The sequence below is a fragment of the Herpailurus yagouaroundi genome, unplaced genomic scaffold (assembly GCF_014898765.1).
Source record: "Herpailurus yagouaroundi ecotype Mexico unplaced genomic scaffold, PumYag 355, whole genome shotgun sequence".
In the NCBI taxonomy this organism is placed as follows: domain Eukaryota; kingdom Metazoa; phylum Chordata; class Mammalia; order Carnivora; family Felidae; genus Herpailurus; species Herpailurus yagouaroundi.
Window position 1 is genome coordinate 5,999,260 of NW_024412572.1, and position 27,444 is coordinate 6,026,703.

The 27,444-nt window shown below is 51.1% G+C and overlaps 1 protein-coding gene across 10 annotated transcripts; it reads right to left on the minus strand.

Annotated features, from left to right (window-relative positions):
- SLC6A12 (solute carrier family 6 member 12) lies at window positions 1-27,154 on the minus strand. Of its 10 annotated transcripts, none has more exons than XM_040462626.1 (17): window positions 26,514-26,823; window positions 24,550-24,634; window positions 23,616-23,681; window positions 22,226-22,487; window positions 16,092-16,226; window positions 12,943-13,083; window positions 12,036-12,123; window positions 10,916-11,048; window positions 9,331-9,465; window positions 7,478-7,581; window positions 7,038-7,162; window positions 6,514-6,626; window positions 5,918-6,055; window positions 5,103-5,205; window positions 3,148-3,248; window positions 2,272-2,442; window positions 1-1,117 (listed from the first exon to the last, which is right to left on the minus strand). In XM_040462626.1, exons 4-17 carry the CDS (start codon window positions 22,437-22,439, stop codon window positions 974-976), a joined length of 1,845 nt encoding a protein of 614 aa, XP_040318560.1. In that variant the 5' UTR covers window positions 22,440-22,487; window positions 23,616-23,681; window positions 24,550-24,634; window positions 26,514-26,823; the 3' UTR covers window positions 1-973. The 10 variants fall into 10 exon arrangements, 8 of the variants coding, with proteins under 8 accessions (XP_040318560.1, XP_040318561.1, XP_040318557.1 ...); XM_040462627.1 differs by lacking the exon at window positions 26,514-26,823 and adding an exon at window positions 25,901-26,473; XM_040462623.1 differs by lacking the exons at window positions 23,616-23,681; window positions 26,514-26,823 and adding an exon at window positions 27,037-27,154.
- Window positions 27,155-27,444: the final 290 nt, after the last annotated feature.

Genomic DNA, 27,444 nt, shown 5'->3' on the forward strand with positions numbered 1-27,444 from the left:
TAGCAGGCAATCCATACATGCTTGTTAAATATGTATAATGGGGAAGAACACCGGCCTGAGAACAAGGACACCAGGTTTTAGGCATATCTTTGGCCCTAAGGAGCCAGAACTTGAAAGAGTCACTTTCTCTTTGGTCCTCGGTTTCCTCATCCATGAAGTCAGGAGGTTGGACAAAAAAAACACAGTGGCAACTGGAGCACCTGGAGCACTGTATTTGAAAGGACTGTGAGGTGGGAAAGACTCAATCAGCAATGTCTGTTGCAGGCATAGGAAAGTACAGACACCCTCACCATGCATTTGCACAGTCTAGGGATCATCTCTAAGTTCTTTCCATTCCAATGCTCCATGAGTTGAGGACAACATTGCAGGAAGCATGTGGAACTAGGGCTGCAGCTAGGGACACCTTAAGACAATGATGGCTTGTGAAGGCTTGCCTCTTGGCTGTTTCTCTAGTTCTTTCCCCATGGACTGACTCCAGAACACTAAGCCTAATGAAGCACCCCTCTAATGGAATGTCAGAATCCAATAGTGTGTTTGTTGTCACTTCCAACATGGTGTGTTCCATTGGGCTCTCCAAGCCAAAGCATGATACATATTCCCATCAGTGCTACCCTCCCAAAGCACAAATATAGTAAGCTGTAACATCCCCAGATACAGGAACATCCCTACAGTGGGAGTTCCACACAGTGTAATATGTTAGAATCAGATGGTGGACTCAAAAAAGACCACCCTCCTTTATAAATAAGAAGGTGTGTTCCAACAGTATGGCGTGGTGCAGTGGGACCGCCTCTAGCCCACCAGAAGGAGCTGCCCTCGCTGAGGAGAGAGCAGCGTGGCCTCTGGCCGGGGGCACCCATGAACATCACAGAGGTGCTCAGCAGGACTGTGGTAAGGGACAGAGGCAAAGGCTGTTTGCTGTAGTGGCCCTGACAGAGGTTCCTGGCTCAATGGCCACTTGGCTGCTGGCCACGTCCTACAAGTGGGTCTCCTTCTCCCCAATGATTAGTCCTTCCTTTGTTGGGGAAGGCCCACAGTCCTGGCTGGTACCACGGTCCAGACACAGGTGTTGCTTGGGCTGCGGGAGGCTGGGGTCGGGGGTGGTGAGCTGTTGCAGGCGCTGTGGAGAGAAGAAGGAACGAGTGGGTGCTACCGGTGAGAAAGACAAAGCTGTTTCATCCTGGTTGTATCCCCAGGGCCTGGTACAGAGCCAGGCACACTGGGGGCAGCCAGCACGATATGAGTAAATACATGAATAAATATTTTGAGAAGAGAGAAGAGACGGTCAATCCCGTGGCGATTAAGAGCATGAATGGGCTGGGTTCTAGTCCCAGCTATGTTACTACCTATGCAACTTTTAGGCAACCCATTTAACCCCTCTGTGCCTTATCTGTAAAACGAAGATAATAATAGTACACAGCTCATAGTATAGTGCCTGGCACAGGGTCAGTTGGTCAATAAGTGCCTATTATTTTTTATGAGGAGCAGTACTACTATTATTACTGTTATTGGTGCCATCTTCTTCCCCTCCTTCTTGCCTTGAATGCAGATGTGATGACTGGAATGATGACAACCTTCTTGTGACCATGAAGTGGTAAGCATGATGATAAAAAGACGTGCTCAGGATGGAGGTGCAGAAATAGAGGAAGAGTTTGGCCCTAACAACTTCTTTTCAGCAGCTGAATCAAACACCAGCAGCACCCATCTCTGGTCTCTTGATGTAAAAAGAAAATAAGCCTATTTGCTTATTGCAGGTCGGGTTTTCCGTTACTTGTAGGCCAGATAGATTTCTGCAAGTGTAATGTCTTTGTGGAGCATGCGCTATCCCCTTTTGGGAAGGCATGTCTTAAACTCTAAACAGGGAGCTTTTGCCCATGCCTCCCCAGGCAGAATTAAGAAAAGAAATCAGGAATGAACCATGATAGCTGGTTATTAATTTCCTGGGAGAAAGGAATTTGTGCCCTATAAATCTCTGTCTGGGCACCTTGAAGTTCTTATTGTGACTCAGTTTCCTCCATAAGCATTTGACAGTGTACCCATGGTCAACCTGCCCACATGATCGGCTGGAGGTCAGATTCTGAAGGTCTAGGACTCTAGGTCTTTTGAGTGTTTCTGGAAATGAAGCCATTGGACTGGTCTTCAAAGACCCTTCTCTTTGAGATTTCATCAGACCAAAGAGCTGTCCCACACTCAGAGCTGCGCCCTGCCCATCGTGCCCTGCCTGCAACCTCACTCTGCAACCCCCTTTAATATATCACTTCCCCTGGCCCCTACCTTCTTGAAGGAACCCTGGGTCTTCAGAAGGGTGATGATGATGAACAGAGGGACGCAGACCATGGAGGACAGAGCCAAGAACCAGCCGATGGAGTAGCCCCAAGGAGGGTACACATAGATGTTGTTGTATTTGAGAGGTGTGTACTTGCTCAAGGAGAAGAGGAAGGTGGCCTGGAAAGAGGGAGAGGTGGATGCAGATTAGACAGAGAGCCCTTGAAATCCTCTCTTTAGCTGCTTAAATATCCAGTGACAGAGGACAAGTAAAATACACTGAAGTGGGGGCGCCTGGGTGTCTCAGGTGGTTAAGCATCCAACTCTTGATTTTAGTTCAGGTCACGATCTCAGTCATAAGATCGAGCCCTGCATTGGGCTCAGCGTGGAGTGAGGAGCCTGCTTGGTTCCTCTCTCTTTCCCTCTCTCTCTCTCTCTCTCTCAAATAAATCAACTTAAAAGAATACACAGATAGATAAATGAATACACTGAGGTGCTTCAATGAGGTAGAATAGTAAAAGCCATTACAAGCTGTGGGCCAAGGCATCACTCCATGGAGGGCTGAGACAGGAGGTGGGGGGGGGGGGGGGAGGAGCCCTGAGCAGGCAGACAGAAAGAGACCATAACTGGGAAGTCTGGCGGCTGGATGGAGGCGCTATGAGAAAGGAAGGGAGCAGAAACTGGAGGGTAATGATGGTAAAGCAGAGAGATGAAATGGTCCCAGGAAGGAAGGGCAGGAGAACCAACCCAGAAGTGGAAATGGACCAGCCTCCCAAGGTAACTGGACAGGCAGGAAAAGAGCCCCAGAACCCGGGCATCCTGTCCCTTGTCCCCGAGTCTTCTGGATGTAGGAGGAGATATAGGGGTAGCTGGGTGGGTACATACCAGGCAAAGTCCAGGGGTCAGAAAGAGCCAGGAGATCTTCACCAAGGGCCATGGCCGGTAGCCAATCATGTCTTCAACGTTGTCATAGAACCGATCTGCCCCTGCCCAGGTGGGAGGGGAGTGTGAGAACAGGAGGAAGGGAAGAACTCACGGTATCTGGGAAGGACTCACCTGGCTTTGCACTCTTCCCCCTACCCTATGAGGGGAAACCGGATCCAGGCACATGAATGAAATGGGTCCCTGGCACCCCAACCACAAGGCAGGGAGCGAGGAGGAAGAAGGGGCTGCCACCAAAAAGCCAGGCGCCCTTGAGAGAGTCACCTAACCTCCCAGTTAAATCCTTTGGCCCCTTGTCTAGGAATGAAGACCCTACTAACCACAGAGGTGGGTGTGAGCCTAAAATGGGCACAATGACTGTGCAAACGCTCACTTATATATGCCTCAGACATGACTTCAGTTTCAAGTCAAAACAGCAAAGTTCCCACTGTTCCAAGCATAGCATGCTGAACTCACATAAGGCCAGAAAGCCTCTGGGAATGGAACAACAGTTTAGATTCGACACTCTGGAGGAGCCACTCTGTGTTCTTAGAAAATCTTGCTAAGAGGCTCACTTTGTGTTTGTGGAAACACTGACTGGATTTGTTTACTGTCCTTCTGTTTCCACGTTTGCTCCAGATCCAGATCCAGCCAGTCTCCCAAGAAGAAAAGGACCGCTGATTGGGAAAGACAGTTGGAGGGCCCCCTAGCCCTTCCTCAGAAAAAAAAAAAAAAAAAAAAAAAAGGAACTTTCCGCTGATCACTGATGGGCATGAAATGCCACCATTAGGGAGTCATTCCTTTGGCTTCTAAATTTTTCCCCCAGTTAAAAACCAGATGTTACTAGGAAGGAGTAACATACTAAGGTTTCTCAGCTACTTATACCTTTCTGTGATTGAGTTTATCAGATCTTCTTTGAGAACAAGTTCTGAGGAGCAGTAGGGGAAAATCAGAAAGACATCAGATGCTTGAGGTGAGAAGACAGGTGACCTGTCCCAGGAAAGGAAAGGACACCAAAAAAGAAGGCCTAGGGTAGCAAAATAAAAACCTTCTCGTGGCTTTCCTACCTATGCCCACTACACGGCACCCACCTACCCTCTCTGCCCTGAGCCTTGTTACACTAGCAATGTGTTCCCCCCCAACCTGGTGCAGTGGAGTCAGATGGTTTGGGTATGATGATGCCTCCCCCACTTACTCTCTGTGTGAGCTCAGGCAAGAGACCTACCTCTCTGAGCCTCACCTCCCCTGCACAGGCTGTTGTGTGGGTTGAGAGAGAATGTATGATACAATCATCACGTTGCTTGGCATTCAGCAGTACACGGACTCCATGCATAAAGATTTCTCCTCTATTGTCATCAGGCACAACAATGGCATGGATGTCACAGCACTCAGCACCATTGGCCAGTTGCCCCAGCACTGAGGGGGGGTCAGGGAGGTTGAGGGCAGTCAATGGAAGGCAGAACTCACTTTAGTTTAAGAAAGAAATGCATAACAGCCACAACAAAAAAAGCTACCTCAAAAACGTGGGAACGAGTTTTCTGTTCCTGGAAGTATTCAAGCAAGGTCTGGGTGGTAACCTAGAAAGGGAGTGTGGGAATGTGTGGAGGCTCAGACTACGTGGCCCTGAAGATCTCTTCTGACTAGGACTCCCACTGATGAAGTGCCTCCAGCAGTTTCCGCATCAAGAAAACGGCACACTGTTGTTTCTGATTCCTCTCACTAGTGCAGGAAATCAGTTTTGTCCTTACCGCAGCTCTGTCTGCCACAATGAGAAATGCCTGGGTTCCCAGAGGCGGACAAAGTTCCCAGAGAAAAGAACCAGGGCAGCAACACCAAGACCTATAGAAACCAGAGGGCTGGCACACCCCGCCTCTCACAACCTTAGGGGTAGGCTCTCCCCACCTCCCCCCTCCACTTACCATACACCCAGCTGATGCAGATCACTTCAAACACTGCCAAGAAGAGCAGGCATATGCCACTGGAAGCGTAATAATCAAACAGCTGGAAGATATACATCCCGCCCTGCAGAGAGGCAGGGAGAGCTGGGCCTTGGCCAATGGGGGAGGGAACCCGCTCCTCAGGGACAGGGCGCACACCCATCTGGGCACACATCCTGCTCGGCCCATGGGAAATTGTTCCTTGCATCTGAAGGCAGTTTGGCCAGGCAAGACAGGACCTTCATTTAACATCGGGACAACAACCTGACAGCTACGGGGACACTGGGAACTGCCTGCCCGGGATCGTATCTCCTAGAAGTTGGCCCCACCTCACTCTGAGAGTGCTCCGCTCCCCTCTCCAGGCCCAAAAGACAGCCAGGGCCAGACACTTACCGTGTTCTTGGAGAAGGTCCCTCTCTTTCCTGTGGGGTTGGGTGGGTGGCAGAAGGTAAGCCTGAAGCTGCACCCACCTTCTTTAATATGAGGAGGGGAATCTGGCTAAGAAGGGCATTCCTGACAATGTCATTGGACCAGCTGGATCCAACCATGCCTGAAACCAAATATCCCTAGACTTTGCAGTTTCCTGGCCCCCCCAAGGCTCCCTTTTCTGCTTAAGCTAGCTTGCATTTGGTGTCCGTCACCCGACACGGAAAGACAGCTAACTAACACAGGTAGGTTCTGCCTCGTGGTCCCCACAACCTTGCTGTGAGGAAGGTGGGCTCTGAGAAGGGTCACCAGTGCACCCCACGGCTCCCTCAGCCTGGAGCCCCGCCTGCAGGCCACCCCCCTCTGCTCACCTCCGTGACCAGGAAGAGCCCTAGCAGGTAGCACACGATGGCAATGGTGAGAATGAGAAGTTCTCGCCTCCCGCTCTTCCGGAGCTGACCGGGGAACATGTCCACAGAGGCTGTCACCAGGCACTCCACACAGACAAACTGCAGGCAGGAGGGAAGCCGGGGTGAGAGGCACCGCCTGCCCGTGGGCCTTGCCTGGCGTGGCCTTGCCCTGGCCGCCTCGCACCCCACTCACCCGTGCTGATGCACAGGAGCGCAGGAAGGGGCACAGGGGCAGAAACAGGGTGGCCAGCCCTGCCCTCGGCCGTATCTCTACAACCGAGGGTCCCAGCAGTGAGGGTTGGAGGGGGAGATATGTTCCGTCCCCAGGATGGGGGGGCGGGGCTGTGGGGGGAGAAAGCAGGTGGCCCCCCTCACAGAAGAAGGTCTTGAGGCCAAGGGTCACCCAACCAACTGCAAGGACAAACCCTGGAAAGTGGAGTGGGGCTTGGAATGTAGGTCAGGGGAAAAGGAGTTGGGGGGGGGAAGGGAAAGCCCAGAACCTCAGAAGCTGGCAAGAGGGTCACCAGGGCAGGGAGGGTCGGGGTGGGGTGACGAACCTGGCTGTCCAGCCCTAGGAAGATGAGCATGATGAAGAAAAGGCAGGACCACAGCTGGGATAAGGGCATCATAGTCACCGCCTTGGGGAACGCGATGAAGGCTAGACCAGGACCTGCAGGCACACAGCACAGTCAGGAGAGCTCCTGGCTCTCACTGCCCTGGCGAAGAGCCTTCTTCCAAGACACTGTGTGTGTGGAGGGGCAGGGGGAAGGGGGAAAGCGTTTAGGGGAGTGGTTCAAGGGATCAGGGTAGTTTCACCCCTTACTCTGATCTCTGGTTCTGGGGAGTTGGCTGTGCATTGGTTCATCCATTTATCCATCCCTGCACACAACCGTGGGGCTACCCGCCCTCAGTGCCCTCCCCCACCTCCTTCCCTCCCATGAGAAGGCCCAAGCTCTGCCCCCAGATGCTGAAAGGTTCTCATAAGCCAGCTGCTGGGACTCCTGCCTGGGACCCTGTAGGAGGGATCTGTGTTCCCTGACCCCCCTTCCCCTCAGGGCCCAGACAGCAAAGTGGTACCTACCAGACTCGGCCACTTCAGAGATGGGCATCCCCTGCTCCTGGGCCATGAAGCCCAGGATGGAGAAGACCACGAACCCGGCCGCAAAGCTGGTGGCGCTGTTGAGGAAGCAGAGGGCGATGCAGTCCCTGCGGGGCGGGGCCAATGCAGAGGAACCAGGAAGGAAAAAGAGGAAGAAATCCATCAAGGGAGGGGAGATCCAAAGACAGCAAGCGGGGAGAGGAGAGGGAACAGGAAGGCAAAATATGCGAGAGGAGAGAAATGGAAGAGAGAATGGGCGAAAGACCACGGTCACGTAGTGGAAGGTGAGAGAAGAACGTGAGGAAGAAAGAAGAGGAGGGAAGGAAGACACTGAGTCTGCAAGATGAAGCTGATTCCCCGACCTCACTGCAGGCAGGTCTGGTGCCCCGGGGTCCCGCAGCGTCCCCGCCGCCCAGCCCTACCTGTAGCAGTTGTTGTGGTACTTGTTGTAGCTGCCCAGGGCTGTCAGGCACCCCTGGCAGATGGCGAAGGAGAAGAAGATCTGGGTGCCCGCATCCATCCACACCTACGTGAGACCCCAAGAAAGTGGCAGAGGGAGTGGGAGGGTGCCCGCCCATCACCCCTCAGCCCCAGCGGGCCCCCCTGGGTGTGCCCTCAGAGTTGCTTATTCCCCACTCTCTGCTCACAATCTCTTCACTGGCAGGCCAGGTTTAAATTTGCCTCTTTTGGGGGAGAGGCACCTGGATGGCTCAGTCGGTTGAGCATTCAACTTCAGCTCAGGTCATAATCTCACGGTTCCTGAGTTCGAGGCCCACATCTGGCTCTGTGCTGATAGCTTAGAGCCTGCTTTAGATTCTGTGTCTCCTTCTCTCTCTGGCCCTCCCCAACTCTCTGTCTCTCTCTCAAAAATAAATAAACATTAAAAAAAAATTTTTTTTTAAGTAAATTTTCCTCTGGGGGCACTTCGTAGGCACCAAGTACTTGAATTTCTCAGGTGGAGTGGCGGTGCCCCGAGAAGGCAAAGCCTACCTGCAGGGCAGAACTGAGAGCACCTGGCTCATTCAACAAGTGCCACGGGCCACTTCATTAAAATATAAAGAAAAACACCACCAGGACTCCACGGGGAGGGGGTGCAAAGAATGCGCTCAGACAAGTCCTAGAGGAGGAAATACAAATGGCCAGCAAATCTGTGGGAAAATGTCCAGCCTCACAGCAGTAAAAAATAAAAAAAAAAATTAAGACAACAAAATGATACTATTTTGATCTATCAAATTACCAAAGGTTAAATTATTATCGAATCTCTCATGGGCCCTGCAGAAAAAAGGGTGCCCTCCAATACTGGGGGAGAAAGTCCACATTTCTCTAAAGCCAGTACATTTCAAGAACCTTAAAAGCACATGCTCTTTGACTTAGTGATTCCAGGGCTGACTGCCGTCAGGAAATAATCAGAGAGGTGGCAAGAGATTTAAATATGGGGTGTCCAATGCAGCTGTATATACGATCATAAAAAACTACATGACCTTAAATGTCCAAGAATCAGAGATTGAGAAAGTGAGGACCCCCACCCCAGGGGTGAGCGTTCAGAGGACACGGGGCCTTGTCTGCTTTGCCCACTGCCCCACTCCATGGTCAGAGAGCCACCTGGCACTGAACGGGTCCTCAGTACATTTTGGGTGAATAAGTGACCGAATGGATGATGGATGGAGGACATATTATGCAAGGATTTAAAATGACTTCTACAAATGAATGTGATAGCATGAAAAATGCTTACAGTGGAATTTAAATGAAAAAAGATGCATCTCTCTGTATATAAATATCTCAAATACATTAAAACAAAGATACACAACACCAACTAGAAAAAGAGTTGGAAGGAAATATACTAAAATGCTCATAGAGATGATACCTGAGTGGTGGGATTACAAGACACCTTTATCTAATTTTTCTCCAGTGGGGATATATTGCCTTTAATCTTTTTTTTAAATGTTTATTTATTTTTGACAGAGAGAGAGAGAGACAGAGCATGAGGGGGGGAGGGGCAGAGAGAGAGGGAGACACAGAATCCCAAGCAGGCTCCAGGCTCCGAGCTGTCAGCACAGAGCCTGCTGCGGGGCTCAAACTCAGACCGCGAGATCATGACCTGAGCTGAAGTCAGACGCTCAACCGACTGAGCCACCCAGGCGCCCCTTTTTAATTTTTTTGCAGGGGGGAATATATTGCCTTTAAACCAAGAGAAAAGCAACTACAGATTTTCAAAAGTACAGCTCTGGTTTGGAGTGGGAGGCATCTGGGAAAGGGTCCCCAGCACAACCCCTACCTGGGGGTCCTTGAGGCGAAGCAAATCTGGCTTCAGGTAATAGATGACACCCTCGTAGGCTCCCGGAAGGGTGATGCCTCGGATCAGTAGGATGATCAGCATCAGGTAGGGAAATGTGGCTGTGAAATAAACAACCTGGAGGGGAAGCAGGGCCAGGTCACTGCTGTTGGGGACACAGCTGCCAGGAGGTACCAGGGAGTCTGCAGTGGTCCTTCTGTAACCCCCTCCTCAGGCAGCATGAGTCACACCCAGCTCAGGGTCCGACACCTTCTTAGAGATGCTGAGAGCGTGTGAGCACCTGTCTTCCTTTACACATTCCAGTGGGTCTTAGGTGCCCTGGCAGGCAGACTGTGAGATATACATCAGCAGGGCAAAGAGGGAACAAAGACAGGGAGGGGTACAAGCTTCCAGCCATAACATTTCGAAGACTATTTTAGAATCCAGGGGCGCCTGGGTGGCTCAGTCGGTTGAGCGTCTGACTTCAGCTCAGGTCACGATCTCCCAGTTCGTGAGTTCGCGCCCCACATCAGGCATCCTCTGTCCATCACCCACCCCTGTCCCTCCCCCACTCACTCTCTCTGTTTGTCTCAAAATAAATAAACGTAGAAAAAAAAATAGAATCCAGAATCTGTTCTCCCTTAATCCCTCACCCTAGCTGGTCTCCCTATGCCCCTGGTGAGTGTGGGACGTGGTGAGGGAGGGGAGCAGATCGCCGCAATGACCTGTGGCAAAACTTAGACTGCACTTTTCCAGGCTTAGGGTTGGGCAAGCAGCAGTGGCCTGAGCTCTGGGACATGGAGACACTCAGATGGGTCTACTCGGCCCCTGACCAAGTTTAGCTCCTTAACCTGCGGGGATGGCAATATCTGTGTTATTATCACTATTTCTAGTTTTATTATAATTACAACAATCCGTGGAAAGGCAAGGCTGCCCCCCAAGAACAGGCTAATCAGAGAAGTCAGCATCCCGTCTACTCCTGGCTTTAAAAAGCATGAGGCATCCACCTCAGATTCCCTGGGTTGAAAATAAGTGTTCAAGTCTGAACTCTCTCAACACATACAATAAGCCACTCTTGTCCATTCTTGGCTTAAACCCCCGTGATTATTGGAAACTCACCACCTCAAAGATAGTTCTGTGTGCTAGTTCTTACCAAACATTGTCTTGTTGTGTTTTTAGGTGCAAACAGCAAGTCATAAAAGTGCATGATCCTAATTGTGTAATATACACACATAATAGATACAGATATACACAAGCATACTTAAAAAGGAAACTAGAAGGCAATACAGCAAAACATTAACAGGGATTAGTAGATCCAAACTGCCACCATGCTGGCTCCAACAGTGATTAGGGGGACTTTTATGCTTCTCAATTTGCTCTGCATGTTTCTTATGTAAACAGGTCTTTTAAAGTAATATTGAAAGAGAAAGTCTTTCCTTGTGCTGAGCTAAACTCTTCCTACCATTTTCCCCTGCTCTCACCATGCCTCTCCCCTAAACTACTCTTTCAGTTCTCCAGAGGGACTCTGTGAGTGTCTCCATGGATTCTGGGGGCTGCAGAGAGCTTACCAGGAGCCAGAACACCTCACCTTGCCAGTGGACTTGACCCCTTTCCAGATGCAGAAGTAGCAGATGACCCAGGCGAGCAGGAGGCACAGGGCCAGCTCCCAACGCAGGGCCCCCAGGTCATGGATGCCTGAAGTGATGCCCAAAACACGTCTCCTGAGGATGGAAAAAATGAATAACCAGGTGAAAGGCTACAGGGGCACAAATCGCCTTTGTCTTCAAGTCTCTTGATTCTTAGAGCTGACCCCACACATCTCAGGTTCCAGGCTTCCCCACCCCATCCCCCTGCACCTCCCCTGTGGCCATGCCATGTTCCCACCTGTAGTCTGTATGCCCCTGGCCGTTAGAAGACCAAATCACGTAATCCCATAGGTATCTTTGTCTTTCTAACCATCCAGCTTTCTCTGTTGTACAGAGAGATAGAGATAGATAGAGAGAGAGAGAGAGAGAGAGAGAGAGAGAGTGAGGGTGGTAAATAATAAATGGATAAGTAGATGGAGAGTAGATATTCAGGTTGATGCACAACTACATGGGTATCAAACAAAGGGGCTGAATGTGTTTTAGTACCTAAAGGGTGTAGGGAGTAGTGGAAATGTGTGTGCGTAAGCGTTGGTGGACATGTGTGAGGTTTGGGTGACATGGGGTCGTAAATGTGTGAGGGTGTAGGTAGACACATGTGAGTGTTGGTAAATAAGTGTGGGTTTTAGGTAAGAGTGAGGGTACAGGTATACTTGTGTCAGAACGAAGGTGGACACGTGGGCATGGTCAGATGTAAGGGTGTAGTCAGGGGAAGGGTGGAGGTGTGAGTATAGTGTTTGCCAGTTTTTGCAGTACAAATGCTTCCTCCTTGGCCAGTTTCAAGCCACCAATATGACACATCACTGAACACAAAGCTGGGGAGCAATGTGCACAACCAGCTCTCCTTAGCTGGGACAGACTATTTGCCGTGCACCTGTGGACACGTGTGGGTTGATGCGAGTGTTCCCTCATGGCTCAGTGATGTGCGAGGTGGGGGTGGGAGGTGGGTAAGTGCTGAAAAGCATGCACAGAAAGGCTTGAGCTTGTACTCCGAGTCCCAGACCTCAGACATCCAAATTTCCTGCTTGGGGCCCTTAGCACATGGCATCCAAGCCCAGGACCTACTCCCAGAATTCCATGACAGGTGAAGTGAAGTTCTCAGACCGGGTCGCTGTGCGGGCTCCTGAATGGTTCATAAAGTCCACGCAATGCTCTGTTGGGAACAAAGGGTGGGGCGGGAGGCTGTGCATCAGCTGGGGACCAGATGGGGAGAGATGCCCTCACATCCTAGTCCCTCCAACCCTCTGACCTTGCAGCCCAGCAGTCCCCACGATTCCCAGTCCCAAGAGCTTCCCCTGGAGCCCCCATTTCCCAGGAGTTAGCCACTCAAGTGGTTCATGGGACCATGTGCCTCCCTCCTCATGTGCCTCACACTGCTCTTGTTCCAGTGAATCTGGCTGTTTCTCTGGCCACCCCGCCCACCAACCTCTGACACAGACCTCGGATCCCCTCTGCCCCTATAACTTGCTCACTCTCTCTCCACTCAGCAGATGAATGGACTGAGTTCTTGGGCTTGCTCTTCCCCCCACATGGCTTATGCTCACATTTTGGGTCCTTCTCATCCTTCAGGCCTCAGCTAGCTCTTTCCCTCCCACTGCTGTATAGTTTCTGCAATGTTTCTTTCACCCATTGCAATTTGTGATTGTTTTATTAACTTGTCTCTATCACTAGACCACACACTCAAGGAGGGCTGGGGCCACGTTGCCAGTGCTCACCCTTGGATTTCTAGCACCTGGCACAGAGGGAGTGAGGATAACCCCCTGGAGTTATATAAAACATTCACAGTCTTGTTGGATTTTTGGTTCTCCTAATGAGAACCTAGCCTAGGCTCCCACAAAACTGCACCAGAGGCCACAGAACTTGGCTTTGAGGCAAGTTATACCATGTGCTCTGTCATTGTTCGCCATCACCAGCCACCACAGGCCCAACCCCTAAGGAGAGGCCCCCTCCCAGGGGCTGAAATGATGGATACCTGTGTTCCAGGTATTGGTACAGGTTGTCCAGGGCAGCTCAGAGGTAAAGGAGCTGAACAGGTAGAAGAGAGCCCAGGCGAGAATGATGATGTAGTAGATGTTCAGGTAGGACTCAATGACCACCGACGCCAGACCAATGCCTTCGGGAGTAGGGCAGGCATGGGGAGCAACAAATAGAATCCAAGAGATCAATGTTAGCCCAACAAAGTCACATAGAAGCTGCCAGCTGTGGCTAGAAGGACATTGGGTACTAAACGAACAGAACACCCGTGGTTTGCTTGTTGGCCTCAGAAGCCATTTACAGCATATTTTTCTTTTTAAATTTATTTTTATTTTTTAATGTTTTTAAATTTATTTTTGAGAGAAAGACAGAGCACGAGAAGGGAAGGGGCAGAGAGAGAGAGGGAGACACAGAATCTGAAGCAGGCTCCAGGCTCTGAGCTGTCAGCACAGCCCCACGCGGGGCTCGAACTCACGAACCATGAGATCATGACCTGAGCGGAAGTCAGACGCTCAACCTCCTGGGACACCCAGATGCCCACAGCATATTTTTCTAAGTAAGAAAAGCAGGTTACAGAATACCATCTCAGGCATTCTTCCACTTTTGCAATATATATTTGAATGTATACCTTTTTTTTTTTTTTTTTTCTGATGAGATAAAGTCTGGAAGGATTGTCATCCAAAAGTTAACGGTGGTTGTCTATCTAGGTGATAGGATTTCGGCTCATTTTTTAAAGTTTGTTTGTTTTTTACCTTTTGTCCATCTGCATTTTCTAGTTTTTCTGTGACAATCATGCATTACTTGTAAAATAAAAAGTGCAAAACCAAAAGATAAGTGCAAAAACCAAAAGAAACCAGCAAGGAAAAAAGAAAGAAGTGGTCGCTGACTGTCAAGAACTCTGGAGCGTGAGTCAGTCTCCACATGCCACCTCGCTGCAGAGTGCGGGGCCAGAGTGTTGGCAGAGGCGTTCTCACACCCAGGAGCAGCCTGGAGGCTGGCTGTGGCTCCCTATCAGGGGGGAGGTACCAAAGGGCAGGCACAGTCACCCCCACCCAGCCCGTCTGCTCCTGCAAACGTGGGATCTTTGCCACAGTAATTTTAAAAGTAGCACGTTGCCAGGGAGGCTCTTAGTCCTGAGGTGTGAAAGCTGGGCAGAGGACAGATCACAGGCCTGTTTGTCCTGAGTCCTGAGTCCTCGCCCGGGCTCAAGAACGACTTAAGGAAGGCCAGCTCATCCCCAGGGCAGGTTGGAGAATCAATGCTGACTGTCAACAATACCACCCCTTGGCCAGGCAAGCCCACCCCGATTGTCTATTCCCGCTGGCTTGGCAAACTCGACCAGAGGCCATCCGTGTTTTCCTGCATCTGGGTCCCTGCAGAGCATCCAGGCACTGGGGGACGGGAGCCCTAAAGTGGCCGTGGCCAGGGCAACTTGGTCCTCGGGAGGGGCAGTGGCTGGGGCTGCTGATGGTGAGGAGGGTCCCCAGGGGGAGCCGGTGGCGGGGATATTCAGAGCGTGCCCACAGACACCCACACACCCAAACAAGGGGCCACTGTACGGCCACTCGCCCGCCGGAACGCACTGTGCTCCCACCACCCGCCCCATAAACACCGACCTGACCCTGGAGAAGGCAGGGCGCCAGGCTGGGGAGGGGAGGTGCCCCTTCTCTGAGAGGAGGAAGCTTGTGCCTGTGTGCAAATTGAAGAGGGAGGGTGGGCGAGCACAGGGTGTGCCCAGGCTCCCTGGAAGGTGAACTGTGGGCTGGGTGCAGTTAGGCAGGTGGCGGGCAGGCAGTAAGCAGCCTGGACCCTCCCACCAACATAGGTGCACACACCTTGAGTGAGCCTTTCCCTGAGACCCCAGGCCTTGGAGTCTCTTCAGCTTGGAAAAGACAGAAGGAGCGGCAATCGCTCCCCACAACCCCCATCCAATGCTTAGTCTGCTCCCCCTGTCTGTGGTGACTCCCTTGGAGAGTTAGTACATGCGTGCCAGAGAGGCCGGCCCCTGTTTTGGACACCCAGGGGCTCGCGTGGACCTTGGGATAGAGCCCAGCTGGCTGGGACAGTAGGCTGCTCTGGGGTCTGGAGCAGAGCACTGAGAAACTCTGTGCTCTGGCTGAGGCCACAGCACTCCTGGAGCAGCCAGAACTCATGAGTAGAAATGCATGTGGGCCAAGCTTCCCCCTGCCCCAGCCGCTCACTGCTGCCGCTACAGGGGCCCCATGGACACCCCAAGAGGGATCAGTACCAGACCAGCCTTGTACCCCAACCAAACCCCCAGTCAGTGGTCAGGGACCCGGCCTGCTCAGGAACCAGTGTTTCTCTACCATGCCCACCCCCGTCCAGCCTACCAAGCTGGGCAGCAACCCCAGATAGCCTAGTCCCTGGGCTCCCTTAGGGACTGACATGAGGGAAAGAGTCCTCTCCTCATTTCAAATATGCAAGAAACCTCTCGGAGACCAGGATTGGGTTTCCCACTGGCCCCCAGGGGACTGGTCCAATCAATTAAAGATGGTGTCAGGGAAGGACACTCCAAACTGCTCACACTAGTGCCAGCAACTCCATAGAGGGAACAGGAACTGTCCCTAACATAATCCCGAACACAAGAAATAGCATGAATTTGCAGCTCAGGGAGGCCTGGATTCAAATCCTTAGCGAATGACCTCATTTTCTCATATACAAATAACTAAGAGAGTTATTACTGGAGGATTCAATGAGGAAATGCATGTAAAGTGCTTACATGAGCCCTAACACATAGCAGGGCTGAGCAGATGTTAGACGACATCATCTTCATCATCATGACTATTGTTATGTACTCTGGGACCACGCCATGTACCCAGGAACAGCTTTCCAGGAAGCCAAGGAAGATGAAGCTCAGGATTCCTCACTTGCAAGGACCCCTTCCAAGGCTCCTCATCTGAAGTTTCACTTGCAATTTTGTGCTTTCTTGAGGAATGCCTTCCTCCCCAGCATCTATAAGCTTTGGGCCCCACAAAGTCTGGCGACACTTCCTGGGTCGTCCACAGCACTTAGCACGGGATGAGAGGAGATGACTAGGAAGCGGTGGCCCCAAAGGAAGGGGAATGGGGTGATGGAGGGATAGAGGCCCTTGGGGGCCCTGGTAGGAGGGCAAAAGGGAACACTCACCCTGGAGAAGGGGGCAGATCTTCCTCCAGGCTGTCACGCTCCCTTGGCTGGTGTACTGGCCCAACGCCACCTCCAAGAAGAACACTGGGATGCCACAGGTGAAGAAGAAGATGAAATAGGGGATGAAGAAGGCTCCTGTGGAAGAAGGAGGCAGGAGCTGAGCCCTCAGTCCTCGGAGACCTGTGCCCCAGTGCTCGTCACCCTCCTCACCCTCCCAGGGGCCCAAGTTGGCTTCCTCCCATCTGCTGGCAGGGACAGGCAGAAATTTTCCAGTCTGAGCCCCACTCAGGATAGGAAAGGCCTTTGAAGAAAAATGAGTAAAAATTTAGGTGGAAATCCTAACAGACGCACTATTTATTTTCTCAGTGTGCTTCACAAACTCAGTCAGTTTATTATTTTTGGAACAAAAACATGTGTTCTGTATAATTTGATATGCTTATTAAATTATCAAGTTTGTTACATGTTAGAGAAAAACAAACAAAAACACCTTGGAAAAATTATTTTCCCTCTAATAATTTTCAGAGGGTTTTTTTTCCCCTCCACCAGGCTCTGGTCTGAACTGGGGTCTTAGCAGACAAGGCCCTTCCTCTGCTCAGGCAGATTCCCGGGCACTGGGGTTTCAGTAGCCATGTGATAAAGCACTGACCTACAGGCCCCCATAGGAGGCCAGGCCTAAAAAGCATCTGATAAATTATGGAATTTGAAGACAACCCTAAGCCATCAGTGCCCACTTCAGTCACTAAGATAGTGACCTCACCTCAAAAGTGTATCCATGGGTGCATGGAATATTGTTTACTGTACAATAATAACACTTAGCACCTATTTGCTGCTTACTGTATATAAGGCATTCTTTTTTTTAAATTTTTTAATGTTTATTTATTTTTGAAACAGAGAGAGAGAGAGACAGAATGTGAGCAGGGGAGCGGCAGAGAGGGAGGGAGACACAGAATCCAAAGCAGCCTCCAGGCTCTGAGCTGTCAGCGCGAATTCACAATCCATGAGATCATGACCTGAGCCGACGTTGGACGCCCAACCAACTGAGGCACCCAGGTGTCTTTGTAAGGCATTCTTGTAAATGCCTCACCAGCATCAAAATCCTCAACAAAGCCACCTCCTGTGGGGTAGGTACTATTGTTATCCCCATTTTACAGATGGGAAACCTAAGACACAGATGAGGAAACTGAGATGCAAACCCAGCTGGTCTGATACTGAGTCTGTGCTCTTTTTTTTTTTTTTTTTTAAGAGAAAGAGAAAGAGCTCAAGTGTGAGCAGTGGAGAGGGGAAGAGGGTAGGGGAGCTCAAGTATGAGCAGGGGAGAGGGGCAGAGAGAGAGAGAGAGAGAGAATTTCAAGCAGGCTCCACAATCAGCATGGAGCCCAATGAGAAGCTCAATCCCACAACCCTGGGATCATGGCCTGAGCTGAAATCGAGAGTCAGAGACTCAACCGACTGAGCCACCCAGGCACCCCGAGCCTGTGCTTTTAACCACTGCATCATAAGACCTCTCAAGTAATCCACTTTACTTTGTAGACAAAATAGAAAGTGCAAAGGGAAAAAGCATTGTACACCTTTTCAGTTTTTTATACACACACACACACACACACACACACACACACATACACACAAACACATACATACTTCTTTTTTTGCAAAAGTGAGAACCTACTATAATCACTTGATAACCATTTAAAAACACATCAAGAACCTATTATATCAATAAATACATATGTCATAATTTTAATGGCTATATAGTATTCTGCCTTATGCATCTACCCTAGTTTATTCCATCAGTACTCCCACTGACATTTTTGGTTGTTTTATTGGAAACTCTGCTGTGATCCGTTGTCCACAGCCTTGTGCACTTGCCTAATTTGCTCTTCAGTATAAGTTTCCAGTAGACAAATTTGTAGGTCAGAGGGTATGCATATTTTTTTCACTTTTTTTGTGGTAAAATATATATAACATGAATTTTACTTTTTAACCATTTTTAAGTGTACAGTTTCGTGGCATTAAGTACATTCACATTATTATCCAACCATCACCACCATCAATTTCCAGAACCTTCTTACCCAACCCAATCTGAAATTCTGTAGCCGTTAAATAGGAACTCCTTGTTCTCTGCCTCTCCCCAGCCCTTGGTAACCACGATTCTACTTTTTCTCTGTGAATTGCTATTCTAGACACCTCATAAAGAGGGATCATACAGTGCTTGTGCCCTCAAGGTTTATCCATGCCATTTTAAGGCTGAACAGTATTCCCTCTTGTGTATATACCACATGTTTGTCTATTTGTCCATTGAGGGACATTTGGGTGGATTTCCACCTTTGGGGTTTGAACATTTTTTTAAGGTCTTTGACGTGCATTTCCAAATCGCCCTCCCAGACTCTCATACCAATCTGTGCTGCCAGTAGCGATATGTGAGAGTGAGACAGAAGGATTTGCGAGTCTTCTGGGCCCTCCAGAACCATAACAGCCAGTAACTCTGTGAGTCCTGACGTCTTTTTTAACCCCAGGCTTGCCGGTACATCCTGAGTACTGCTGGAACATTCCTCAACCCAGTGCGGGTACCATCACTGACTCCAGTTTATGTGGCTTAGGTGGCTGAGGGGCAGCGTTCAGAAGTGTTTGGGCTGGGGGCTCTCCCAGAGGGCACTTTCCCAAAGTCTGGTCTGTGGCGGCCTGTGACCCATGGACCCCTTCTGCTGGCTTGTGTGGAGGCCCTTCTCTCTACTGAAGGAGACAGTCTCAGCTCTAGCCTTGGCATGTAGACTTCAGCCCCACGGAAACTGGGGAGAGCTCAGGAGGCCTGGAGATGGGCCGCCGTCAGCCTGAGTCCACCCAGAAGGGCAGTGAGGGCCTGGGCCATGGGCAGCAGTGAGAGGAGGTTGGTCCTGGATCGCCTGGATGGTTCCTCCATCCTTGGCTTTCTCCCTGGGTTTCCAACGCACTATCACTGCAAACACACTCCCCTCTAATGAACTTCTGAGAATCCTCACCTGGGGAGATTGCCCTGGCCCACATTTCTCTTGGCATCTGCCCAGACTCTGGGCACCAGAGGCCTGATGATGCCCCACAGGAATCTGTGAAGACAGGATAACTTGAGACGTGTTTATAATCTCCCTCCCTCTGGTCTAAGGTAGGCCTTATTACCTCTGCCAAGCACACACTCCTGAACCACTGAGTTTCCATTGTCATCTGGAAACTCAGAATTCATAAAATTCTCTCTCCGAGTGAACCATTTTTTGAAGATGATCTAGTTTAGTGACTCCCTGCTTTTTTGTGACCAAAGATATTATTATACCAATAACATTGTTTTTTATCCCTTTGGAAAGATTTTTCTCTACAAAACTATTTATTAACTAATAATAATTATCTATTAAGCAATAATAATTGATTCATTTATCAGTAAAAACTATATTTAACTGCCCACTGAGAATTATGGTCAGCTTGAGATAAACCCTATTATCGCAATGAGTTAGTGCAATTGTAAAAGCCTAAAGCAATGAGTTGACATTTGAGTTGGTCCGTGAAGTCATGTCCCCCACACAGATCCATTATCAAGTTGTCTGCAATGAGGAACACGTGTTACTACTTTCCTAGACCCCCACACACCAGTGACCTCAGATCGGGACCTTTGATCTGGCTCAGCGTCTCTTGTTAAAGGTGAGGGAAACACGCCAGGGCCGGCGGAGGGGTGGGCAGTGTGCCTCCTCCAGGTACTTAGGTTGGGGCAGAGCTCAAGTGAGGACACAAGGGACAGAAATGAACACAGACCCTGGCCAGGAAATGCAGTCTGGTTCTGCCTCTTCGCAGATGACCCAGGCTCAGCCCAGCGTCACTGCACACTGGCACAGGTGCTTGTCTCCCCAGGCCGCCCCACAGTACAGAGGCCACAGCCACAGTGCAGCCACCAGGTGGGACGAGGCAGCGTGGGCCCTGGAACCCGAAAACCTGTCTCCTTTTCGGACGGCAGGGAGAGGATGCGGGAGCCTGCGAAGCAGGCTACCAGCTACCAGCTGGTTCTACGGTCTTGGGCAAATCGCTAAACATTCTGAGCCTCCACGTGCTCTATGAGATGAGGGCTCAGCCTAAGTCCTCTTTAGCTGGAGCATTAACGCCCTGTGTGTCCGTGAAACTGGCCTAGGACGGTTCAGTTCGTGAGTTCAAGCCCCACATCCGGTTCTCTGCTGTCACTGCAGAGCTAGCTTTAGATCCTCTGGCCCACTCTCTCCCTGCCCCGCCCCTGCTCATGCTCTCTCTCTCTTTCTCTGGCTCGCTCCCTCTCTCTTTTTCTCTCTCAAAAATAAACATTAAAAAAAAGAAAAGAAAAGAAGCAAGTTCTTCTTGCTTCCCCTGATCTCTGGCCAGGATTCATCCCCCACTCCCAGGCCTGGCTCCATATCCCTGACCTGCCAGGAAACCCCAACGCTATTTCTTTGGAGCCATTAGTTCAAGCAGCTTGTAATAATAACTGTAAGTTTTGAAACACAGAACAAGTTACATAGTAGATACTCCGTAAATACTTGTCAAATTAAACATGAATCGTGTTTAGAAGGATTTTCTAAACAATGATTATCTTTAAATAGGAATGTTTCTTCTTTTTACCCTTCTGGAATGTTTCTAATTTCACAATATACATATGCGATTTGCACAAGAAGAATAAAGATATTTTCAAAAGGGAAAGATGAATCTGTCCAGTCACAGGGGCGCCTGGGTGGCTCAGTCGGCTAAGTGTCCAATTCTTGATTTCAGCTCAGGTCATGATCTCACGGTTCATGGGTTTGAGCCCTGAATCAGGCTCTGTGCTGGTAGCACAGTTCCTGCTTGGGATTCTCTGTGTCCCTCTCTCTGCCCCTTCCCCCGCTCACTCTCTATCTCTCTTTCAAAATAAATAAAAATTTGGGGCACCTGGGTGGCGCAGTCGGTTAAGCGTCCGACTTCAGCCAGGTCACGATATCAAAAAAGAATCTCTCCAGTCACAAATAAATTCATATAAATGAATTCTTCCATTTGTATGAAAATTCCAAGTAGGTAAATCTATAGCCACAGAAAGTAGATTAGTTGTCACCAAGGGTTGGCAGGGACACGGAATACAGTGACTGCTTATGGCTTCGGGGCTTCTTTCTGGAATGATGAAAATGTTCTAAAATCAATTGTGGTGATGGTTGCACAGTTCTGTGAATAGGCTAAAACCATTTAACTGTACACGTAAAAAGATTAATCTGGCCCCTTCCCACCATGCCCCTACTCATTTTTATTACCAGTGCTGAAAAATAAAATGTTCCTTCAATTAAAAAAATCATAAACAAGGTAATATCACCTCTCTGATCAAATTCTTCTACAGTTCCCATCTCACTCAGAGCAGAGGCTACAAGATGTGGGCCCTGTTACCTCTCTGATCCCTTCCCCTACTCTTGCCCCCATCTGTCTCTGCTCTCCTCTTCAAACATGCCAGATGCACTTTCACCTCAGGACCTTTGCACTCGCTGTTTGCTCTGTTTGGAATGTTCTTCACCTGAGAACTGTCCATACGATTCACTCCTTTACCTCCTTCAAGTCTTTCCTCAAATGTGACCTCCTCAGCTAAAGCTTTGCAGGTCACCTTGCTCCACATTTTCAACCCCACCCCCTCCCCACCGATGACCCAGCTTTGCCCCACCCCTTCCCTGCTTTGCTTCTCACCGTTCCACAACTCGCCATTCAACATACCACGCATTTTACTTGTTTGTCTGTCATCTGCCACCTTGCACTAGGAATATGTTCTGTTTTGTATCTAGAACACTGCCTGGCCCAGGGTAGGTCCACAGTAACACAGGTCGAATGAACGAATCCTATCAGCCACTGACACTGTCCAGAATAATGAAGGATTGTTAGTAGTGTATCTTACTAAACACTCAGATTCCTTGGTCCTGCCCATTACCTCGATTAACCTTCGCCGGAGCCCTGGGAGGCACCATCCCTATTTCACAGAGGAAGACCCTGAGGCGGAACTAGAACTCAGACCCAAGCCCTCCAAACTCCATTCTAGCCTCCTTCTGGTTTACCACATCGCCAGGCAGGAGGCGCCCAGGTGGGCCCTGCCTGGCAGTCAAGGCACGGCTCTCCCCACCACGCCTACCTCAAAGTGAACTCACCACCTCCATTTTTGTAGCAGAGATAGGGAAACCTCCAGACATTGCCCAGCCCAATGATCTCCCCGGCCACTGACAGCACAAACTCCATCTTGTTGGTCCATTGGCCCCGATCCTTCACCTGGTCCTCGCCTTCCTGGTCCAGCTTCTCTCCCTCCTCAGGGAGCCAGGAGACCACAGGAGGCCCGTCCTCGGGGACTTCCATTTTTCTGTCCATAGCCACGCCGCCGAGCCGGGAGCGGGCAGGATGGGGAGACAGGCGCGCCTGGTGGGAGGACAAGGGGTGAGCCGTGCAACCCCAGTGCGTGCCCCGCCACCCCTGCTTTCTCCATCCTCGTCTTTTGTCATCCGTATAACATTGCTGTAATATCTCATATGGTTGCAATATTGTTTAATATTGTCGGACTGTTGATTTTCTTCCCGAACTCTCAAGGACTTTTACACCTGAAGTTACACTTTGCTCTCATAACTCAGAGACCAAATAGGGAGCCAATCTTAGTTTGTCCATTTTGCAGATGGAAAAACCCAGGCCTCGAGAGATGAAGACCACGCAGGAGTGGACTGGGAGGAAAGGGCTCGGGGTCTTTTATTCTGAGTCCCTTTTGAGCTTTACGGCCAGCCACCATGCGTGCTGGGCCCACCTGCCCAGCTCCACAGGGTCCACTGAGTGGCGCCAGCCCAGCCTCCGGCCTCCAGCCCAGGAGGGATCGAAGCCTGCCAGGGGTGATAGGAGGTCAAAGGGCAAGTGTGGCTTAGGTGACTGCATGGTCTTCCCCTAGCGGTTGTGTGCTCACTCCTGTGCCAGGTCATTGATCGGCTCAGGGTAAACATGGGAGCCAGCTAGCCCTGGGTGTCTGATTGGGAGGGAAGGAGAAGGTGGGGCCTCTGAGCAAGGCCAGGTGAGACCCGGAATCGGCACCAGAACCAAGTACCTACGGCCTTCGAGGGAAACCTGGCTCCTTTTCTCTCTGGCATACCTCTGTCCTGAGAACACGCAAGGGGTCCTGTTGGGAGATCCCAGGGCGAGACTCACTTGGGTAGTGGTCATCTCCAGGTCAAGGTGGCCCCTCGTGGGAGACCCAGAAGTGGCTGCCCATGACAGCGGGTCACTGCTCTTCCTCAGTCCCTGCTCCCCTAAAGAGCCCAAAGCTCCCTGAACCGCCAGAAAGATGACGTGGTCGTTCTCAGCTTTACTCTGTGCCTGTCATCATCCGTTTGTCAACCCCCGGGAGATAAATTGCAGCACTGCGGTGTTGTCCTGGAATCCGTGTTTGCCTTCCCCTCCCTCCCCTACACACAGCTGCCCTGAGGCCACCTCCGCCTTGGCTCCCAGTGAGCTGCCAGGAGGAGGTGCCCGGGCTCCAGAGGGAAGCGCCCACCCACTGCCCCTCACCTCCAGGGGCGCTGGGGGAATCAAAGTGACCAGAAGCTACCAAGTGCTCCATGCTTCTCCAAGGCTCTAGACAAACACAAGGGATTCTTTTTACTAAAAGAAGTGTCTGTGTTTATTTGTTGGTCCTTTTAACCCAGGCAACAGCCCAAGCCCAAGTCAGTTAGAAAGGCGTGGCAGGAGCCATTTGAGGTTATGGAAATTTTTGAAGGTGACTTCGAGGGTACAGGTTATCCCAGGAATGGGAAAGCCTGGCAGGGGGAAATTCTGGTATGGGGACTCAGAGGGTTCCACTGCAATCGCAGCCCAGGACAGGAGATGAGGAGAAGCACCCAGTGGAAATCAGAGGTCTTGGGCCTCTGGTGTCAGGGAGGAGGGAAGGGAGGAGGAAGGAAGGGAGGAGGAGGAGAGGGAGGAGGGGAAGAAAGCTCCCAGGTTCAGAGGAGACTGTCAGACCTCAGGTGGGGGGCGGGGGGTTTGCTTTGAGAGCCAGAGTGTCAGGTTGGAAAAACAGGGCAGTCTGGCCCCAGGGGGAAAAGTTGGCGGGTACCTGAACGAGCTGTAGATGCTGTTACATAACTGGGGTTAGGGCACCCTGACCAATGGCCCCCAACTCATTATCAAACAAATGAATGGATGAGTGGAGGAATAAATGAATGAATTCAAAAATGTTAATGGAAAAGCACCAGACATGAAACCCAAGTTCTAGTCCAGACCTAGCCAATAATAATATTAACAAAAGTTAACGTTGTGCCAAAAACATACACTTCTTTGTGTACGTTACTGAATTTCATCTTCATTAAAATCTTTGACGTAGGTATTACCGTTAACTCCATTTTATAAATGAGGAATTGAAGCTCAGAGAGGCTAAGGAACAGGACTTGACACCCACCAGGTGTTCAGGAAAACTATTTTTGAATGATTTGAATAAACTTACCAATACACTAAGCGGTGGAGCTGAGTCTCTAACTTGCTGTGTGACCTTAGGCAAATCACACCTCCTCTCTGGGCTTTAAGTCTCCCTGGAAGAGAGAATGATCCCTGTTCAACAAGGGCATTGGGAGGGTGGGGAGTAAAAATAAGATCCATGAAAGACAAGGAGAGATTTTTGCCTTTGCCTGACCAAGTACCAAGTACCAAGAGCTATAGTGTAGCTCAGCTCAGGGTGAGCCCGAGCACACAGGTCACCAAGGGGGTGGTCAAGGGACAAGCCTTACTTCGCAGACCAAAAGCAGCTATTCCAGGGCCCAGCTGTCCTGGACAGTTGAAGGAGGGGAGACCTGCTGGGGCAAAGGAGTAAACGGAGGGAAAACCAGAGGCGAGTGCAGGATGAGGAAGCAAATCTGAGAGCCCGGCTCGGGCACAGGGTTTGGGTTGTATCGGGATGGGGGAAGGGAGACAAGAGAACATACATTGATGAGCTGATAATGACATTTTTTTTTTAATGTTTAAAGGTTACTGGGAAGATCATAATTTGTGTGTTAGAATGAAAAACCGGAATGGCAGAATGAAAGCAAGAGCATGTGAGAAGGAAAGCTGGCCTAGAGCCACGGCAAAGCCAAGGGGAAACAGGCTGACAGTGCAGCAAGTGCGATTCAAGTTAGACTCAGGGAAGAAGTGTCCAGGAGGATGTCAGACACAAAAACAAGCCGTACAGAGCTCTCCTTCTGGGGTGACTTTTAAGAAGCCAAGAGGATGGCACGCCCCACCTTTCCGCCTCCCTCACCCCGTCCCCACGGTACCCTTCTACCCGCCCCCCCCCCCCCCCCCGCTGTGTGCTAGGAATAAACAACGGTGTCATCCACAGTTGAGATGCCTTCCAGAGATCCCCCCCTTCCCAAGGGTCCACCCGTTTCGGTCAGCTCTCCAGCCGCTCGCACCACCTTCCCACCCCCGCTAAGCTGGAGCAGGGCACGGGGCACGGATTGGAGCTCACCGCACATCCATGCCCTCCAGAAGCAAAGACACCTACACCCACACTGGGCTCAGTCTGCCCATCGAGGAAATCTTCAAGAGGCCTAGCAAGTCCAGAATTAACCGTGTTCAGGAGCTGGGCATGAAGACGGAGGCCTGGCCGGGGGCTAGCGGAGGAGCAGACAGGTGGGGAAATGCCGCCCCCCGTGTGCCGCCGGGATCCCAGTGCAGCCCATCACCCTCCCGGGCCAGCCCCGGCTACGGGGGGCGAATGGGATGCCCCAGCCCCTGCTGCAGCCCACACCCACATACCAGTTCCTTTTTCCGTACACACACTGGTGCTGTTCCCGTCACGTCCCTTTGCACACACATACCTGTGTGCATGGCACCAAAACCTAACTCCGTCTAGTCCTTCACACCCTGTGGGCTGCTCGCTTCAGCTGGTGGCCGCCTGCACCTCCCGGCGGCTCCCTCGTTGCCCTTCCCTGGCACAAGCATGCTCATGCCTCCCCGGCACCCCGAGCTGAGGGTGCTTCCTCCTTCTGGGAGACAGTTGGCTCCCTGCTTGCCCTGCCCCACCTGTGGGGGAGGGCAGAAACCCCTCATCTGCGTGGCTAATTGCAGGTCATGGGCCCTCAGGAATGCCCAAGCTTTCTCCTGTCTGCTCTCCCTTCCCACATCGCTGGGCACTGTCTGCTTCCCCTCCCCGTCAGTCAGGTGACCACCCCTCTCTCCCCGCTTATCTGGGGCCAGCCCCCGATCTCTGTACTTTCCCAGGATGGTCTCTGAGCATGGTTTGGGGAAGCTGGGGTGATGCCCCTTGTCCTAAGAGACCCAAGCATCAGACTTTCCTCCAGTCCCAGGTTTTTGTACCACAGACACACACACTTCTGCAAAGCTTTGCCACCTGGGACTCAGCCCTCCAGCCCCTCTGAGGCACCTCTCAGGCACTGCGAAGGCACATCCAGTCCTCCACTTCCTGCTCACCTCAGTCCCGATCTCCGCTCCCGTGGTCAGCTCAGCTCCATGCCTTGGGTCCCCAGGACAGTCCCGGGGAAGCGGCTTGCAAGAATACCCAGAAAGACAGGACCTGAGAGGGAAACTGTCCACCTCTTCTCCTTCCCTTTTCCTCCCAGCTCAGAATCCCGTCCAAGTTGTCCTGGGACTCCCAGACAGAAAGCAGCTCTGTGTGTGTGTGTGTGTGTGTGTGTGTGCACGCACTCACACACACCAGTGTATTGGGAAGTGAAGGGACAGAGAAATACCACAAGCAACAGGAGGGACTGAAGCCAAAAGTTTGTGCACCAGGATTACAACATCCGACTTCAGGAAGCCAAGTCCTCTGTCCCCAGCCCCCCACCCCCATCTCTCTCCTGCTGTGGGCTACCCCCCCCCCCCAGCCCTCCTAGTGGGTGCTGTCCCAAGACGGTCCCTCCAGACCAGCTCAGAGACTCATACCCAATCTCATCTCCCTCCTTTCTTTCGTCCCTCCCGCCTTCCCCCTTCTCACCGTGCCCCTCCAGCACCAGCAACTTCTGAGGGAAGAAATGAAGATGTACAGGTCAGGGAGCAGCCTTCTCTCGCCAGAGGAGTAGGATGGGAGCCACCAACCCCACGGTGGAAACTGACAACCTTAGGAGGGGAGTTGGCCTCAGTGACGAGGGCTCAGGAGGAGGGTGAATCACGCACTGGAGTTTTCCACCAAGTACCTGCCCTCTGTGGTTTCAAGGCAAGGCTCTGGACCTTCACAACCACTACCCTATTCCCTGGGATTTTCCTAGAGAAAGTGCCCACAGCATACTTCAAGAAACCTAATCTAGAAAGGACACAGGTTTACAGTCAGACGGACCTGAGTTTGAACCCTTCCTCTGTTCCACCAGTCAGGGCAGCTAGGCAAGGATCTGAGCCTCAGTCTTCC

What these genes read in the sequence shown, in the direction of transcription:
- SLC6A12 (XM_040462623.1), bottom strand. Translation starts at nt 22,439, where the DNA reads ATGGACAGAAAAATGGAAGTCCCCGAGGACGGGCCTCCTGTGGTCTCC. An exon ending in GGCTCTTCCTGGTCACGGAG is followed by an intron (nt 5,206 to 5,917) that starts GTGAGCAGAGGG and finishes GCCTCTCTGCAG; the next exon opens with GGCGGGATGTATATCTTCCA. An exon ending in TGACCCCTGGACTTTGCCTG is followed by an intron (nt 2,443 to 3,147) that starts GTATGTACCCAC and finishes CCCTCTTTCCAG; the next exon opens with GCCACCTTCCTCTTCTCCTT.